This window comes from Eschrichtius robustus, chromosome 3, assembly GCF_028021215.1.
Source record: "Eschrichtius robustus isolate mEscRob2 chromosome 3, mEscRob2.pri, whole genome shotgun sequence".
Lineage (NCBI taxonomy): Eukaryota > Metazoa > Chordata > Mammalia > Artiodactyla > Eschrichtiidae > Eschrichtius > Eschrichtius robustus.
Genome location: NC_090826.1, coordinates 99,862,057 through 99,881,995, shown reverse-complemented (window position 1 = coordinate 99,881,995; position 19,939 = coordinate 99,862,057). Strand labels below are relative to the sequence as shown.

The 19,939-nt window shown below is 39.9% G+C and overlaps 1 protein-coding gene across 6 annotated transcripts in view; it reads right to left on the bottom strand.

Annotated features, from left to right (window-relative positions):
• LRIG2 (leucine rich repeats and immunoglobulin like domains 2) overlaps window positions 1-19,939 on the bottom strand; it is a 69,678-nt gene that overhangs the window by 7,261 nt on the left and 42,478 nt on the right. For all 6 annotated transcript variants that reach the window (XM_068540530.1, XM_068540531.1, XM_068540533.1 and 3 more), the window contains 5 exons: window positions 14,546-14,709; window positions 12,565-12,885; window positions 11,261-11,542; window positions 8,414-8,863; window positions 7,765-7,914 (listed from right to left, as the gene is read on the bottom strand). In XM_068540530.1, coding sequence (XP_068396631.1) covers window positions 7,765-7,914; window positions 8,414-8,863; window positions 11,261-11,542; window positions 12,565-12,885; window positions 14,546-14,709 — 1,367 coding nt within the window. The remainder of the gene's footprint in view (window positions 1-7,764; window positions 7,915-8,413; window positions 8,864-11,260; window positions 11,543-12,564; window positions 12,886-14,545; window positions 14,710-19,939) is intronic.

Sequence of the window (19,939 nt, the reverse complement as noted above, 5' to 3'; positions counted from 1 at the left end):
CCTACAAATTTCAAAAAGTAGAGGCTTTTAAGTATTCTTTAAAAAGCTAGAGGGGGACTTCCCTGGTGGCGCAGTGGTTAAGAATCTGCCTGCCAATGCAGGGGACACGGGTTCGAGCCCTGGTCCGGGAAGATCCCACATGCTGCGGAGCAACTAAGCCCGTGCACCACAACAACTGAGCCTGTGCTCTAGAGCTCATGTGCCACAACTACTGAGCCCGCGTGCCACAACTAATGAAGCCTGCGTGCCTAGAGGCCATCCTGACCGGGGAACTAAGATCTCACAAGCCGCACAGTATGGCCAAAAAGAAAAAAAAAAAAAAAAAAAAGCTAGAAATACCCCCCTTTCCATGGAAAGCCAAAATAATGGAATAGAGCTTCCATGTGTATAGTACTTAAGGTACTACACAGATTTGTGGAAAGAATATTTAAGACTCGTGAGAGAAATGCTTTATAAAATATTGTTTCTTTATTTTTAAAATGAGGAAATTAAAGCTCAGATTTCTTTTTTTTTTTTTTTTTTTTAAAGCTCAGATTTTAAGTAACTTGTTGGTGACCACATGGCTGGAAAGAGGAACTGGGAGTCAAACCCAATTCTACCCCTTAATTCACTTCCCTGTGTTCTGTCACTCCCTATGGGAAGAGTGGAGTTGGGAAAAGTAGTGTTGAGAAGTCAGGTTCACTTAACTATTTTATATCTCTCTGATGTTCTCCAATATAAGCTGAGAATCATCAATGCCCTTTAAACTTTGGTGAATGTCTACCTGCCAGCAGGAGATACAACCTCCCCTGGATATGCTCTGAAGGGTGCTCATGCCTGAAAAGGATAAAAGACACCTGAAAAAAGTTTCTAGAGCATCTCCTTCCCATAACAATACTTTGGTTTGGGAGCCCCTGCTGTGTTCTCCAATCCCGTGTTTAAGGATGTGTTACTCCTTTCTGTCAGAAGATTTTCTCCTCTGTTAAGACTTCAGAGCCTGAACCAAGATGGCAGAGTACAAGGACGTGATCTCACTCCCTCTTGTGAGAACACCAGAATCACAACTAACTGTTGAACAATCATCGACAGGAAGACACTGGAACTCACCAAAAAAGATACTCCACATCCAAAGACAAAGGAGAAGCCACAATGAGACAGTAGGAGGGGCGCAATCACAATAAAATCAAATCCCATAACTGCTGGGTGGGTGACTCACAAAATGGAGAACACTTATACCACGGAAGTCCACCCACTGGAGTGAAGGTTCTGAGCCCCACGTCAGGCTTCCGAACCTGGGGGTCCGGCAACAGGAGGAGGAATTCCTAGAGAATCAGACTTTGAGGGCTAGCAGGATTTAACTGCAGGACTCTTGACAGGACTGGGGGAAACAGAGACTCCACTCTTGAAGGGCACACACAAAGTACTGTGCGCATCGGGACGCAGGAGAAGGAGCAGTGACTCCAGGGAGACTGAACCAGACCTACCTTCTAGTGTTGGAGGGTCTCCTGCAGAGGCGGGGGGCAGCTGTGGCTCACCAAGGCATAAGGACACTGGCAGCAGAAGTTCTGGGAAGCACTCCTTGGCGTGACCCCTCCCAGAGTCCACCATTAGCCCCACCAAAGAGCCTGCAGGTTCCAGTGTTGGGTCGCCTCAGGCCAAACAACCAACAGGGAGGGAACCCAGCCCCTCAACACTCAAGCGGATTAAAGTTTTACTGAGCTCTGCCCACCAGAGCAACAGCCAGCTCTACCCACCATCAGTCCCTCCCATCAGGAAACTTGCACAATCCTCTTAGATAGCAGCATCCACCAGAGGGCAGACAGCAGAAGCAAGAAGAACTACAATCCTGCAGCCTGTGGAACAAAAACCACATTCACAGAAAGACAGACAAGATGAAAAGGCAGAGGGCTATGTACCAGATCAAGGAACAAGATAAAACCCCAGAAAAACAACTAAATGAAGTGGAGATAGGCAACCTTCCAGAAAAAGAATTCAGAATAATGATAGTAAAGATGATCCAGGACCTTGGAAAAAGAATGGAGGCAAAGAACCAGAAGATGCAAGAAATGTTTAACAAAGACCTAGAAGAATTAAAGAACAAACAAATGGAGATGAACAATACAATAACTGAAATGAAAACTACACTAGAAGGACTCAATAGCAGAATAACTGAGACAGAAGAACGGATAAGTGACCTGGAAGACAGAAAGGTGGATTTCACTGCTGCGGAACAGAATAAAGGAAAAAGAATGAAAAGAAATGAAGACAGCCTAAGAGACCTCTGGGATAACATTAAACGCAGCCATATTTGCATTATAGGGGTCCCAGAAGGAGACGAGAGAGAGAAAGGACCCGAGAAAATATCTGAAGAGATTATAGTCGAAAACTTCCCTAACATGGGAAAGGAAATGGCCACCCAAATCCAGGAAGCGCAGAGAGTCCCATACAGGATAAACCCAAGGAGAAACACGCCGAGACACATAATCATCAAATTGACAAAAATTAAAGACAAAGAAAAATTATTGAAAGCAGCAAGGGAAAAATGACAAATAACATACAAGGGAACTCCCATAAGGTTAACAGCTGATTTCTCAGCAGAAACTGTACAAGCCAGAAGGCAGTGGCATGATATACTTAAAGCGATGAAAGGGAAGAACCTACAACCAAGATTACTCTACCTGGCAAGGATCTCATTCAGATTTGATGGAGAAATCAAAAGCTTTACAGACAAGCAAAAGCTAAGAAAATTCAGCACCACCAAACCAGCTCTACAACAAATGCTAAAGGAACTTCTCTAAGTACGAAACACAAGAGAAGAAAAGGACCTACAAAAACAAACCCAAAACAATTAAGAAAATGGTCATAGGAACATACATATCGATAATTACCTTAAACGTGAATGGATTAAATGCTCCAACCAAAAGACACAGGCTTGCTGAATGGATACAAAAACAAGACCCATATATATGCTGTCTACAAGAGACCCACTTCAGACATAGGGACACATACAGACTGAAAGTGAGGGGATGGAAAAAGATATTCCATGCAAATGGAAACCAAAAGAAAGCTGTAGTAGCAATACTCATATCACATAATATAGACTTAAAAATAAAGAATGTTACAAGAGACAAGGAAGGACACTACATAACGGTCAAGGGATCAATCCAAGAAGAATCTATAACAATTATAAATATACATGCACCCAACATAGGAGCACCTCAATACATAAGGCAACTGCTAACAGCTATAAAAGAGGAAATCAACAATAACACAATAATAGTGGGGGACTTTAACACCTCACTTACACCAATGGACAGATCATCCAAACAGAAATTAATACGGGGGCTTCCTTGGTGGCGCAGTGGTTAAGAATCCGCCTGCCAATGCAGGGGACACGGGTTCGAGCCGTGGTCCGGGAAGATCCCACATGCCGTGGAGCAACTAAGCCCGTGCACCACAACTACTGAGCCTGTGCTCTAGAGCCCGTGAGCCACAACTACTGAGCCCACGTGCCACAACTACTGAAGCCCGCGTGCCTAGAGCCCGTGCTCCACAACAAGAGAAGACACCACAACGAGAAGCCCACGCACCGCAACGGAGAGTAGCCCCCGCTCGCCGCAACTAGAGAAAGCCTGCACCCAGCAACGAAGACCCAACACAGCCAAAAATAAATAAATAAAATAAAATAAAATAAAATAAAATAAAATAAAATAAAAAGAAATTAATAAGGAAACGGCAGCTTTAAACGACACAATAGACCAGATAGATTTAATTGATATTTATAGGACAGTCCATCCTAGAACAGCAGATTACACTTTCTTCTCAAGTCAGCACGGAACATTCTCCAGGGTAGATCACATCCTGGGTCACAAATCAAGCCTCAGTAAATTTAAGAAAATTGAAATCATATCAAGCATCTTTTCTGACCACAACGCTATGAGATTAGAAATCAATTACAGGGAAAAAAAAAGGTAAAAAACACAAACACATGGAGACTAAACAACACGTTACTAAATTACCAAGAGATCACTGAAGAAATCAAAGAGGAAATCAAAAAATACCTAGAGACAAATGACAATGAAAACACGACGATCCAAAACCTATGGGATGGGGCTTCCCTGGTGGTGCAGTGGTTGAGAATCTGCCTGCCAATGCAGGGGACACGGGTTCGAGCCCTGGTCTTGGAAGATCCCAACATGCCACGGAGCAACTGGGCCGGTGAGCCACAACTACTGAGCCTGCGCGTCTGGAGCCTGTGCTCCGCAACAAGAGAGGCCGTGACAGTGAGAGGCCCGCGCACCGCGAGGAAGAGTGGCCCCCGCTCGCCGCAACTAGAGAAAGCCCTCGCACAGAAACGAAGACCCAACGCAGCCAAAAATATAAATAAATAAATAATTTTTTTAAAAAACCTATGGGATGCAGCAAAAGCAGTTCTAAGAGGGAAGTTTATAGCTATACAAGCCTACCTCAAGAAACAAGAAAAATCTCAAATAAACAATCTAAACTTACACCTAAAGGAACTAGAGAAAGAAGAACAAACAAAACCCAAAGTTAGCACAAGGAAAGAAATCATAAAGCTCAGAGCAGAAATAAATGAAATAGAAACAAAAAAAAACAATAGCAAAGTCAATAAAACTAAAAGCTGGTTCTTTGAGAAGATAAACAAAATTGATAAACCATTAGCCAGACACATCAAGAAAAAGTGGAAGAGGACTCAAATCAACAAAATTAAAAATGAAAAAGGAGAAGTTACAACAGACACCGCAGAAACACAAAGCATCCTAAGAGACTACTATAAGCAACTCTATGCCAATGAAATGGACAACCTGGAAGAAATGGACAAATTCTTAGAAAGGTAGAACCTTCCAAGACTGACCCAGGTAGAAACAGAAAATATGAACAGACCAATCACAAGTAATGAAATTGAAACTGTGATTAAAAACCTTCCAACAAACAAAAGTCCAGGACCAGATGGCTTCACAGGTGAATTCTATCAAACATTTAGAGAAGAGCTAACACCCATCCTTCTCAAAGTCTTCCAAAAAATTGCAGAGGAAGGAAAACTCCCAAACTCATTCTATGAGGCCACCATCACCCTGATACCAAAACCAGACAAAGATACTCCAAAAAAAGAAAATTACAGACCAATATCACTGGTGAATATAGATGCAAAAATCCTCAACAATATACTAGCAAACGGAATCCAACAACACATTAAAAGGATCATACACCATGATCAAGTGGGATTTACCTCAGGGATGCAAGGATTCTTCGGTATATGCATGTCAGTCAATGTGATACACCATATTAACAGACTGAAGAAGAAAACCATATGATCATCTCAATAGATGCAGAAAAAGCTTTTGACAAAATTCAACACCCATTTATGATAAAAACTCTCCAGAAAGTGGGCATAGAGGGAACTTTCCTCAACATAATAAAGGCCATATACGACAAACCCACAGCAAACATCATTCTCAATGGTGAAAAACTGAAAGCATTTCCTCTAAGATCAGGAACAAGACAAGGATGTCCACTCTCACCACTATTATTCAGCATAGTCTTGGAAGTCTTAGCCACGGCAATCAGAGAAGAAAAAGAAATAAAAGGAATACAAATTGGAAAAGAAGAAGTAAAACTGTCCCTGTTTGCAGATGACATGACACTATACATAGAGAATCCTAAAGATGCCACCAGAAAACTACTAGAGCTAATCAATGAATCTGGTAAAGTTGCAGGATACAAAATTAACGCACAGAAATCTCTTGCATTCCTCTATACTAATGATGGAAAATCTGAAAGAGAAATTAAGGAAACACTCCCATTTACCATTGCAAAAAAAGAATAAAATACCTAGGAATAAACCTACCTAGGGAGACAAAAGACCTGTATGCAGAAAACTATAAGACACTGATGAAAGAAAATAAAGATGATACCAACAGATGGGGAGATAATACCATGTTCTTGGATTGGAAGAATCAATATTGTGAAAATGACTATACTACCCAAAGCAATCTACAGATTCAGTGCAATCCCTATCAAATTACCAATGGCGTTTTTTACAGAACTAGAACAAAAAATCTTAAAATTTGTATGGAGACACAAAAGACCCCGAATAGCCAAATCAGTCTTGAAGGAAAAAAGTGGAGCTGGAGGAATCAGACTCCCTGACTTCAAACTATACTACAAAGCTACAGTAATCAAGACAATATGGTACCGGCACAAAAACAGAAACATAGATCAATGGAACAGGATAGAAAGCCCAGAGATAATCCCACGCACCGATGGTCAGCTAATCTACGACAATGGAGGCAAGGATATATAATGGAGAAAAGACAGTCTCTTCAATAAGTGGTGCTGGGAAAACTGGACAGCTACATGTAAAAGAATGAAATTAGAACACTCCCTAACACCATACACAAAAATAAACTCAAAATGGATTAGAGACCTAAATGTAAGACCAGACACTATAAAACTCTTAGAGGAAAACATAGGCAGAACACTCTTTGACATAAATCACAGCAAGAAATTTTTTGATCCACCTCCTAGAGTAATGGAAATAAAAACAAAAATAAACAAATGGGACCTAACGAAACTTCAAAGCTTTTGCACAGCAAAGGAAACCACAAACAAGACGAAAAGACAACCCTCAGAATGGGAGAAAACATTTGCAAACGAATCAACGGACAAAGGCTTAATCTCCAAAATACATAAACAGCTCATGTAGCTCAATATTAAAAAAACAAACAACCCAATCCAAAAATGGGCAGAAGACCTAAATAGACATTTCTCCAAAGAAGACATACAGGTGGTCAAGAAGCACATGAAAAGCTGCTCAACATCACTAATTATTAGAGAAATGCAAATCAAAACTAAAATGAGATATCACCTCACACCAGTTAGAATGGGCATCATCAGAAAATCTACAAACAACACATGCTGGAGAGGGTGTGGAGAAAAGGGAACCCTCCTGCACTGTTGGCGGGAATGTAAATTGATACAGCCACTATGGAGAACAGTATGGAGGTTCCTTAAAAAACTAAAAATAGAATTACCATATGATCCAGCAATCCCACTACTGGGCATATACCCAGAGAAAACCATAATTCAAAAAGACACATGCACTCCAATGTTCACTGCAGCACTATCTACAATAGCCAGGTCATGGAAGACGGGCATAAGGTATTTTATGCCCATCTTCCATTTTATGCCCATCGACAGACGAATGGATAAAGAAGATGTGGTACATATATACAATGGAATATTACTCAGCCACAGAAAGGAACGAAATTGGGTCATTTGTTGAGACGTGGACGGATCTAGAGACTGTCATATAGAGTGAAGTAAGTCAGAAAGAGAAAAACAAATATCGTATATTAACACATGTATGTGGAACCCAGAAAAATGGTACAGATGAACCGGTTTGCAGGGCAGAAACTGAGACACAGATGTAGAGAACAAACGTATGGACACCAAGGGCGGAAAGCGGCGGTGGGCGGTGGTGGTGGTGTGATGAATTGGGAGATTGGGATTGACATGTATACACTGATGTGTATAAAATTGATGACTAATAAGAACCTGCTGTATAAAAATATAAATAAAATAAAATTCAAAAAAAAAAAGACTTTAGTCAATTTTCATCCTATTTTGCATGGGCCAAATGTTTTCACTGAGTAGCTTACTTTAAAATATTGTTTCAGATTACCGGGGAAAACTATACACTTAAAAAAAAAAACTAAACGGGGTAGGCTGAAATTGTAAGCATACATAATAAAAAGTCATTACCATCAGCGCCTTTGTGTAAATATCCATTGGCAGGAGGCATAAGTTGCTGATGACTGCCTGCCTCAGAGTTGCTGTAGCCTTCCTGTGGCTCAGACAGTGTTCCTTGGGAAGACAAGTAGCTGGGAATGTCTGCAGGCAGATTGAGCTCGTCTGTAAAAGAGACATCTGTAACTCTCAAATAAAGTTAGGCAATTTAAGCCAAAACTCAGAAGACTATCTTGCAAATGTATTCTACCTTGGTACTAATGGCCAGGAAAATGTTATATACCTAGGAACTCAACAACTCCTCGAATTTTCTCTGAAAATTATTTCTCACTAGAATTCTCCCCCAAGCTTGATTTTAAAAGTATTACCAAAAGAAAAAAACCCTAAAGTCTGAAATCTTATCCACAGACACACTTTAGCAATCTATCTGGCTGTACCTCTTCTCTTACAGGATTTCAGCGTGAGGGACAGGTGTGAAAGACTGATCTCTGTCATAAGGACTCCATCCAATACATCAAGGAAGTAGGACATTTTAACAGAAAAACTCTTCCTTCTATCACACACAAATTATCAAAGCTCCTTAGTTTTTTATATTTAACAACAAATCCTACACTACATTCCTGACTCAGGTATAAGCCACAAGGGTCAACCGGGTACCACTCACCTGTGTTCGTGATACTATAGTCTTCATTTTTCCTTCTCATGTGGTAAATAACAATGACCCAGATCAAAGAGGTACCCACAACACAGCAGACCACAACAATGATGACAATGCCAACTGTGGTCCACCCATCGTCTTCATGCCCAATGCTACTCTGGGAAGAGTCACAATTGGGGGTTGAAATCACATTTAGGTAAATGTGACCACGTTCTGTCCCAAGGGTGTTGGACATAATGCAGGTATATTTCCCAGCATCTTCTAGCCCAGCATCTACAATGATGAGAAGTTGGTTGGCTGCAGCAAAGAAGTGCCGTTCTGTCACCAGCAGTGGTCCATCGTCTTTGGTCCAGTTGAGGCGAGGGGCAGGACTCCCTCCAGCTATGCACTGTAATACTGCGGTTTCACCTCGGGTTACTGTCTTGTCCTCCAGAGGTCTAATAAATGAGGGTGTCTCTAACAGAAAGATGCATTAAAAAATATTAGGCAGTTTTATTCCTAATTGAATTAGACTAATTAGGTTATGATGAAATAAGCACTTTCATATGCTCATGGGAGGGTTAGAAGTTAATGTTTCAGAAAAGCAAAAGCCTCAAAAAATCTAAATCTCATCTCAGGAATTCCATCTTGAGCAAGCTATCCTAAGCAAAGAATTCAAAGATTTATACACAGAAATGTTTATTACAAAATTAGTTCTAATTTTTAAAGGTAAAGGGAAAAAATCTAAAAATCTAGCAGAAAAATGAGTAAGTAAATTATACCACAGCCACATGATATTCATGAAGACAATGACAAGGTAACCCTGTGATACAATATTAAGTGGAAAAAAGTAGGTATACATAACCACATAAAGATGAGTGTTTTATTTTTTTTAGATTTTTTTTTTTTTTTTTGGATGTGGACCATTTTTAAAGTCTTTATTGAGTTTGTTACAATATTGTTTCTGTTTTATGTTTTGGTTTTTTGGCCGTGAGGCATGTGGGATCTTAGATCCCCGACCAGGGATCGAACCTGCACCCCCTGCATTGGAAGGCGAAGCTTTTGTTTTGTTTATAAGTATTTCTTTCATTGATCTTTTTAATTCTTTAGATTTATTTATTTATTTTTGGCTGCACTGGGTCTTCATTGTTGCGTGCAGGCTTTCTCTAGTTGCAGTGAGCAGGGGCTACTCTTTGTTGTGGTGTGTGGGCTAATCATTGCGGTGGCTTCTTGCTGCAGAGCACGGGCTCTAGGTGCACAGGCTTCAGTAGTTGTGGCTCGCGGGCTCTAGAGCGCAGGCTCAGTAGTTGTGGCACGCAGGCTTAGTTGCTCTGCAGCATGTGGGATCTTCCCGGACCAGGGCTCGAACCCATGTTCTCTGCATTGGCAGGTGGATTCTTAACCACTGCGCCACCAGGGGAGTCCCAGAAGGCGAAGTCTTAACCACTGGTCTGCCAGGGAAGTCCCAAGATGAGTTCTGTGGGGTTTTTTAAAGATTTATTATTTATTTAATTTATTTTTGGCTGTGTTGGGTCTTAGTTGCAGCATGCGGGATCTTCATTGAGGCATGCGGGGTCTTTCCTTGCAGCACGCGTGTGGGCTTCTCTCTAGTTGTGGCATGTGGGTTTTCTCTTCTCTAGTTGTGGTGCACGGGCTCCAGGGTGCGCGGGCTCTGTAGTCGTGGCACGTGGGTTCCAGAGCACGTGGGCTCTGCAGTTTGCGGCAGGCAGGCTCTCTAGTTGAGGCGCGAGCTCAGTAGTTGTGGTGCGCGGGCTTAGTTGCCCTGAGGCACGTGGGCTCTTAGTTCCCTGACCAGGGATTGAACCTACATCCCCTGCATTGTAAGGCGGATTCTTTAGCACTGGACCACCAAGGAAGTCCCAAGATGAGTGTTTAAAAAGTCCAGAATATGTCAAAATCTTTCACAGTGCCTGAGTGACTTTCCCTCTTTTTTTCTAATTTTCTACATATCTTAAATTTTTTAAACAATAAACTTATTTTTCTGATTACACAAGTAATTACACATACCAACACATTTTTAAAAACCTTAACATCTAGAGGAAAAGAGAATTTGCCTTGAATTTGAGTCCCATGAAGAAAAGTGTTCTCCAAATGTATGGATGCCAAAGGGGGAAGGGGGTGGGGGGTGGGATGAATTGGGAGACTGGGATTGACATATATACACTAATATGTATAAAACAGATAACTAATGAGAACCTGCTGTATAGCACAGGGAACTCTACTTCACTTCGCTGTACAGCAGAAACTAACACAACACTGTAAAACAACTACACCCCAATTTAAAAAGAAAAGAAAAGTGTTCTCGTAAGAAAACAAACTGGCTTGTCAGGGGAAATCTATGGGGAAAAGACATTTTACCAGAGGATAGGATTAACAGGAGCACACTGGAAGGAAAACAGGAAATCTAACCAGAAGACAGATCATTTTTTTCGTCTTATAATTTTTTTTTAAAAAATGAACTAAGGGGGAAAGTTACATTGTCTCAAGTTCTCTGTGAAGCAGTATGTGAGGCAGTATAAAAGTGCAAACGCACTACTGAATAGTAGAAAAAACATATACATGAAGTAGAAAACTTACAGAGGGAAATATAACAGGATAAAGGGATTTGAATTTTCAATTCATGGGATAAAAATCTCTAATTCTGCCCTCAGAATTTCCCCAGATTTCAGTTAACTGATCCACTAATATCCTAGGCTGACATAACCCTGCATAAATTGGCAGAACAAGGAAACAAAGATATAAGAATCCCAACTAAAATCTCAAACATAGATTCTTCTTGCCATTAAGACCAAGAGTCAATCCGTAATAAAAAGACTCCCACAAAAGCAGGGACCCACGGAGCAATAAACATACCTAACACAATTAATGAAGCATTTGCTGAGAGGCCGCCTGCTATGTTCTGTGCCATGCAGCTATAGATCCCCATGTCTTCTATTTTCACATTTGCAATGAAGAAGACATCATCCTCAGGCATGACATGCATGCGTCTCTCTCGAGCCGCAGGAAAGTCAGTACCACCATCTTTCTGCCAGGAAATCTGAGGTGCAGGGTGCCCCTCTGCAGCACATTCTAATCTGGCCATGGCACCAGTGCGAATAGTTAGATCCATTGGAGTTTTCAGAAAAGATGGCATCTCTGTTCCAAAAAAGATCACCAAGAGAAAGTGGGTGTGGGGGGGGGGGAATATATATATATACATACACTCATACAGACATACAAGGGAGACTCTATTAGGCAAAATACCAACTGTTGTAATGCTCCATTTCTTTGAGAAGACATGCTCCCTGCATTGACAATAAATACTACTTTAGAGGCCATCTTTTCTCCCAGAACCTCAGAGCATGGAGTACAGTGATGACTAACTCTTCTAGAATGCGTGGCAAATCTACCTGATCTCCTTGATAGGGACAGAAAAAGCAGAAGCCACAAACCTTTTTGAACATATATTTTAGAACTTAATATTTACTATGACTTCCTTACTTAAGAGACTAAATGGTGCTTCCCAAACAAACATCTACAAAGCTGTCAAGAAAACTGCATGATAAAAAAAATTTATGCCTTCAAACATCTCATGAAACAACCCAGGAGCAAGACATATGTACATCTTTTGGTTGCACAAAGCCTGAAGTGTTGTAGTTATTCAGCCTAACAGGCGATAGATCAATCAAGCTGTTTTGTGTTTTTCTTTCACAGCCACAATGAAAAAGAGCATTGTTTTCAAAAATGGTTTTGTGTGACTACATTTAGACAATGATAATGATCACTGGACCCAGAAATGTTCTCAATACTCCCAGTTATTGGACGGCCTGTGAACAATGTCAGGAATAAATTTCATAGTTTTTAGAACAGAATTATGGTTCTGGAAAGAAAATGGAGAATTAAAAAAATTTTTTTTTCAAAAGCATAAATAAAAGTGAAAGTAGCCCATCTCCTAGAGCCACAGAATTCACCTTTACCCCTCAGTCAAAGACTGATTAGGGACAGTAAGTGGGTAAATTAGCAATCCAGTCTGTATACTGTCATAACCCTAAAGACAAAAATAGTAAGAACTCCCCCCGCAATGTCAGGTTTATCCTAATTTTCTTGGTCAAAGATTCAAAAATTAAACATGAAAAATCCTTCTAACCACGAAACTATCAGGGAGCATAATTTCTTACCATTCACAGTCAGTTTGGCTTTATGAGAATAGTTAGAACCAAAGTGATTAGTAATAATACACTGATATTTTCCTTCATCTGTGAAATTTACGTTGAAAAGATGTAAGACACTAGTGTATTCCAGAGCTTCTCCAGCTTGTTGCTGATAACGAACAAAATTCTCAATATCAGCATCATACAAGATTTCGCTGTCTTTGCGCCACACAGTAGACATGGGTGAATCACTGCTGCTCACTGCAGTGCATGTCAGAGTCACGTTCATGCTTCTTAGAGCAACTGTGGTTTCGGGATGGGTTCTTATCTGCGGCTTGAGAAAATCATCTAAGGAGAAAAAAAATGGGGCAGAAGCCAAGTCAGTTATTTATTTTTGCTTCTATAGATTCAATTTTAAAACAAATAATGTAAAATTGCATGTTATGTTTACAAAATGTCATGTTAAGGTTGAAAGGGACTATAGAGCTAGAATCCAATTTCCTTGTTTTAAGATGAGGAAAATGATGCCCAGAAGGGTCAAATGACTTGCTCTAAGATATGTAAGTCCGCAGCCAAGCCTGGACTGGAACCCAGGTCTTCAGACTTCAGGGCTTAGCACTCTTTCTACCATCCCTTACTGTCACTTACGCTTTGAACGTACTTCTTAAGTATTACCAGTTACCGAGAAAAGGAGAAACCTAAATTAGAATTTTAAAACAAGCTCTAACTCTATTACCCCTTGTGTGTATGTGCATGTGTGTGTTTGTGTGTATATATAACATATATAAAAATAGGTATTCCTATTAATAAAACATACTATTTGAAAGTACTTTGTGCATAACTTTCAACCTAAAATAGTGAAAAATTCCAAACATGTCAAATGTCCAAACGAAGACTGGCTTAGGACTGGCTAATAAACTATAGATTCATAAATAATAATATATTATTGGACTGATTCAGAGAAGCAGGTATATGAATTCTTAACCAATGTCTTCACTGGGTAACATTTCACTGTGCCATAAAAGTGATAACTAAAAAAAGAACATAAAATGTATGGTGTATGCTTACGTTTAAAACTAAGTAAAGTCAGAAGGGCATTCATGGCAATGTAAGCAGAATTTAATCATTACTAGATTCTTTGTTTTCTTCCTTAAAATCTGTAAAAACAACTTAAGTGTTTTATGTGCCTGAACTTCCAAATGTCCTAAGCATCTTTAAGTAGACTGTGGAAATACATCTGGCAATATACAGGTATCTAAATGATCAGAGTTACTAGTGATATGCAACACAGATACACTAATCTAAAAGTTCCACTGTGTAAAGCTAAGAATTAGTTACTTTAAAGGAAATGTAAATGTAAAAGAAAAATTTCCAAATTGAGACAAAACAATATATAGATGTATACTTGAAATTATAATTAAGTGCTAGAATCAAGACAACTTGTCTATGACAACTTGTCTCTGTCTTCCTTCCCCTCCAAAAAACTCCCAAACCCTGCTGCTTCTGTCTTAGGAAAATGCATCAAAAATAGAAACCAAATGAAACTGGTACATTCATACATTGCTGGTGACAACATAAACTAGTGCTATCTGTTTGAAAACACCTGGTAGCACTTTTCAAGATCTACTAAATATAAAATCATGCTTTTGAATGAATTCATGAAAAAAAACTCATACTTTTTGATTCAGGAATCTTACTACTAGATATTTATTCTAAGGTTAATAATCTCCCTAAAAGGGAAAGGCCTACATTCATAAAGATGCTATTATACTGACAGTATTTTAAATGATCATTTAAGAACACACAGAGGAAAAAAAACTGCTTATGATATATTAAGTCGAAAAACACAAAATTTAAGCTACAATTACAACACAAAAATGTTAGAGAAGAATCTAAAGAAATGGAAATAGATATGCTAGTGGGAAAGCATTCATTTAAAATTTTTTAAAATTCTGTTGTTAAGATAGTAAGTGCGTAATATACAAAATATTAAAACAAAAATACAAACCACAGACAAAATCTTTCAGATCCACATTCAGGATGCTTTGCCCTGCTAGCCATTCAGGGTGTGCACAGCTTACGTTCACAGAATGTTGAAAGTTATTATCAACCAGCCACTGAAGCAACCACTTCAAATGGCAGTCACAGAGCAGACTGCTTGTGTTCAGAATTCTGCAGAAACAAAGAGGAAAAGAAGTGCCCTTTACTTTTCATTCCAAGTTTCTCCAGCATTAAAAGCTTACTACACGGGACGTCCCTGGCGGTGCAGTGGTTAAGAATCCGCCAGCCAATGCAGGGGACACGGGTTCGAGCCCTGGTCTGGGAATATCCCACATGCAGCAGAGCAACTAAGCCCATGTGCCACAACTACTGAAGCCCACACACCTAGAGCCTGTGCTCCGCAACAAGAGAAGCCACTGCAATGAGAAGCCCGCGCACCGCAACGAAGAGTAGCCCCTGCTCCCTGCAACTAGAGAAAGCCCACGCGCAGCAACAAAGACCCAACACAGCCAAAAGTAAATAAATTAAGAGAAAAAAAAAAAGCTTACTACACACCTAAGCATTTTTCTTGCCAAAAAAATGTTTAACCTGGCTCTAACCATGAAAAAACAAATTTAGACTGTCAGCCTTGTTTCCTCAAATATGACAGTGTCATCATGAAAGACACTAATAAAAGGGGTGGGGGGAATAAGGGTAAGGGATTTATTTTAGATTAAAGGAGACTAAAGAGTCATTACAACCAAATGTAAAGCGTGATCCTTCATTAAGAAAATATATATACACAAAGAATATTTTTGGACATTAGGGAAATCTGAGTATGGACTGCATATTAGATAATATTATTTTATCAATGTTAATTTCACTGGGTGTGATAATAGTGCTGTGGTTATATAAGAAAATAACCCTGCATAGGAAATACATGCTGAGATATTTTAGGAGTGAAGTGTCATGATGTCTATAGCTTACTTTCGACTGGTTAAGCAAAATAATAAGTGTATGTATATGAGTGTGTGTGGAAAGAGGGAGAGAGACAGAAGGAGAGAGAAAGGGAAAGAAGGAAGGAGGGAGGGAGAGCAACAGGTAACAAATTTAGCAAAGAGTTAACAATTGATGAATCCAGGCAAATGGCATATGGATGTTCATTGTACTGTCCTTTAAACTTTTGACGTTTAAATTTTTTCCCAGAGAAATTTGGGGAAGAGCTTACTATATATATTGGGACACAGAGACATCTTTGTTGTGGAGAGGATATAATTATTTTCAAATTATTTCATCAAGACTAAAAACATTTCCGCCCTGTGGCAATGTGTACTGCAACCTAAACTAAGAACCACTGAAAAATGGTTTGTGGTTATAATAGGCCTATAAAATATACGTGAAAAGTCAGTGTTTTATTTTAATGACCCTTAAATGTCTCATCCACTTGGAAGTAGGGAAAGCAAGTGATTCTGACAACATTATAACCTGCTTTGCGTGCATCACCAAAATCCTCAAGTAATTTTAAAGTTTGGTATAAAAATACCTAAGATCTGATTCCAAAGAAGTTTCAAACAGTCTTTAAGGGTACCCCAAAAGCCATACTTTATCAAGGGCAATTTTAATTAAGCAGGCCAAAAGTTACCTTTTGCATTTCAGAATTCTTATGTTATATGCATTCATTCACCGAGAAATAGTTGAGTCTACTATATGCCAGGCACTGTTCTAGGCTGTTGCACTACAGCTCTCACAAAGCTTATGTATTTAGAGCCAAGCAATAAACAAAGAAATGCAAAGTATAGTGTCAGAAAGTTAAGTCCTATCAAGAAAACACAAAGCTGGGCAGAGACATAGAGACAGCAGCTACCAGTTTAGATAAAGCAGTCAGGGAAAGATTCTTTGAAGAGATGGCATTTGGGCAAAGACCTGAAAGAATCGAGAGAGCAAATCACATGAAGATCTGAGGTAAGAGTGTCACAGACGGAGGAAACTATGCACAAAGACCTTGAGGCAGATGCTTAGTGTGCTCCAGGAAAAGCAAGGAGGCCACTGAAGCCAGAGCACAGAAAGCGAGGGGACAGTGACGGGAATGAGGTCAGAGAGATGGGCAAGAAGGACCAGGCCATGCAAGCGCTTTATAAACTAAGGAAAGAACCTGAGTTGTTTTTTTCCTAAGTGTGCTGGGAAGACACTGGAAGGTTAAGAACAGAGGAATGATATGGTCTAACTTATGCTTTCTTTTTTTAATTTATTTATTTAATTTATTTATTTTTGGCTGCGTTGGGTCTTTGTTGCCGCGCGTGGGTTTTCTCTAGTTGCGGCGAGCGGGGGCTACTCTTCGTTGTGGTGCGCGGGCTTCTCACTGTGGTGGCTTCTCTTCTTGCAGAGTACGGGCTCTAGGCATGCGGGCTTCAGTAGTTGTGGCACGGGCTTAGTTGCTCCGTGGCATGTGGGCTCTTCCCGGACCAGGGCTCGAACCCATGTCCCCTGCATTGGCAGGCGGATTCTCAACCACTGCACCACCAGGGAAGCCCTAACTTATGCTTTCTCAGGTGTAATATAAGTTGCCTCATGAGACATGTACTTACATCCTAATTCCACTACTTACCTTAGGCAAGACACTGAATGCCTCCAAAATCTCAGTTTCTATTCCTGGAAAATGGGATTAAGAACACCTACCTCAAAAATTTTTTTAAATAAAGCATTTAGCATAGTGTCTGGCCACAGATACCACAAGATTCACTTAGTTCCCTTCACTTCTGTTTCTTTTGCATCTTTCCACCCTTCACATGCTAATGAACTCTGCTGTACCTAATGGAGTATATCCTGCATTTTCTCCGCAAGTATATGGATAGATATATATCAAATATCAACAGTGGTTGTCTTTTGAGTACTGGGGATTTGGGGTCTTTCTCTCCCTCTTGGTTTAACTATCTAATTTTCTACCATGATTATTACATAATTTTAATGCAAAACAATTTTTAATTCATATTTGACTCTCCCACCTCCCTCCAATATTTATGCAAAGCACTGCGAAGGATACCAAAAAGTATTAAGAGATACTTTAATAAATGTTGATGTGAAATTCCGTATTATAAATATGACTTAAATTTAAAGTAACCAAGAGCAACTAAAACTTCTCAGTAAATAAGATGCATTAGAGTTCCTGAATTAGCAGCTTGTTCAAACCAACTCCAAAAATCACCAAATGACTCTCTGAAGAATGAAACTACGATATTTGCTTTCACCTACTATAAAAATTATATTTTAAACTGATTTCTCTTAACAAGAGTTAAAACTTTCTTGCTGGCCCTCAGATTAGCACAACCAAAAAAAGGTAATACTGATATGCAGTAAGTTGTGCCTTTTCAAGTTAAAGTAAGCCTTAGGAGAAATAACTCAAAATATCTCAAGAGACCAAAAAATATATATATACATATATAAGCAAGCCACTTTAAAAATCTGGCAGACGACTTCCCTGGTGGCGCAGTGGTTAAGAATCCGCCTGCCAATGCAGAGGACACAGGTTCGAGCCCTGGTCCGGGAAGATTCCACATGCCGCGGAGCAACTAAGCCCGTGCGCCACGACTACCGAGCCTGCGCTCTAGAGCCCGCGAGCCACAACTACTGAGCCCGCGTGCCACAACTACTGAAGCCCGCGCGCCTAGAGCCCGTGCTCCGCAACAAGAGAGGCCACTGCAATGAGAAGCCCGCGCACCGCAACGAAGAGTAGCCCCCGCTCGACGCAACTAGAGAAAGGCCTGTGTGCAGCAATGAAGACCCAATGCAGCCAAAACTAAATAAATAAACTTATTTAAAAAACAAATCTGGCAGAAGGTAACAAAAGATGATCTCCATAACATTCTAACTTTTATTACCTTAGTTATTCACCTTTTACTATTATGCCAGGTGCTGTGTAGAGCATCTTCTCGAAACTCTCAAAAGCTTTCTAATGCATTTAGGGGGAAAAAAGTCCTAACTCCTCATGGCCTATTAGGCCCTACATGATCAGGCCTGCTTATGTCTCTGACCTCATCTCCTACCATTCTTCCCCTTGCTCTTGTCTTCCAGCCGCACCAGTGTCTCTGCTGTTCTTCAAGCACAAAAAGCAAGCTCCTTCCTCAGGGCCTTTTCACTTGCTCTTCCCTGTGCCTGGAATGCCCTTCGCCCGGTATAAAATGGTTTGCCATTTCATCTCACTAAGGGCCTGGCTCAAAGGCTGTTATCTTCAGAAAAGCCTTCGCTCACTACTTAAAAACAGCAATCCCTGTCACTCTGTACACCTTTGACCCAGCTTTTTCTTCAGAACATTTATTATCTGATGAGATATTATATACCTACTGGTTTATTATTTAACTTCCTTATAGAATTTATTGTAATATGCTACGAGGACAGAGACTTTGTCTTGTTCACTACTGCGTTTTTAGCATTTAGAACAGTACCTTACATAGCAGATGACAATAAACATTTCTTCCATAAACAAATTATCTCATTTTATCCTCACATAAGCCTGAGGGCAGTGCTCTTCCCATATTGAGAAGGGAAACTGAGTCTTAGGCTAAACACACAGTTGTAAAGAATGGGGCAAGAATCTAAACCTAGGCAATTTGAACTCACATACTTCCAGTGCATCTCAAACTATATGTGGAGAAGGACCAGTTTTTTAAATTCCCAATCTGTTATAGATCAATACTTTTATAAAATTCAACAGAAGTGTCACAGTAAGGTCAAATTGTTCTATAAGTTTCTAAAAAGCTTGTTCTGAATTTCTATCCTTCTCTCGTCATGAATCAGCTCTGGTCCACAGACCTCCCTTTGAGTAGCCTTCAGGCAAGGCAAGATAAGTTGATATAGCCCACTGATTCTTACCAGTGGCTCAGTATCTGAATCACCGGAGTTTAAAATTAAGAGCAACGCCCAACTAACCACCCCACCCCTGGGAAATCCCCCCTGGGAAATAAGAACAATTTTTTAAAAATCATGAATGAAAAAACGTTAAAATGATATGTATTTTTCTATCATAACTATTCAACAGTTTGGGAACATTTTAGTAGTTTGAACAGATTAGAGACATCCTCTGTGACCATTATACTGAAAGTGCTAGATCACCTCCAAACATTACATAATACCTTAATTGTAACTCACCCCAAGAGAACACACGTCTCCAATAGTCCAAAAAGGAAGAGGGGAATAAAAAAGGAACAGTAGGGTAAACATAAAGCATAAGCAGCGTTGCTAAGGTCTCTTTAACTATATGCATCAGCAACACAGGAAAAAAACAGAAGGTCCTGGAGCCACACACTCTGGACTTTTCAATGTTGAGTTATTTTTAAATTACATCCAGCCACTAAAATAACTGAATGTTAACACTTTCTTTTTTCCTGCCTGAATTGTGTGCTTTGGGAAACATCTGGGTCACATTCAT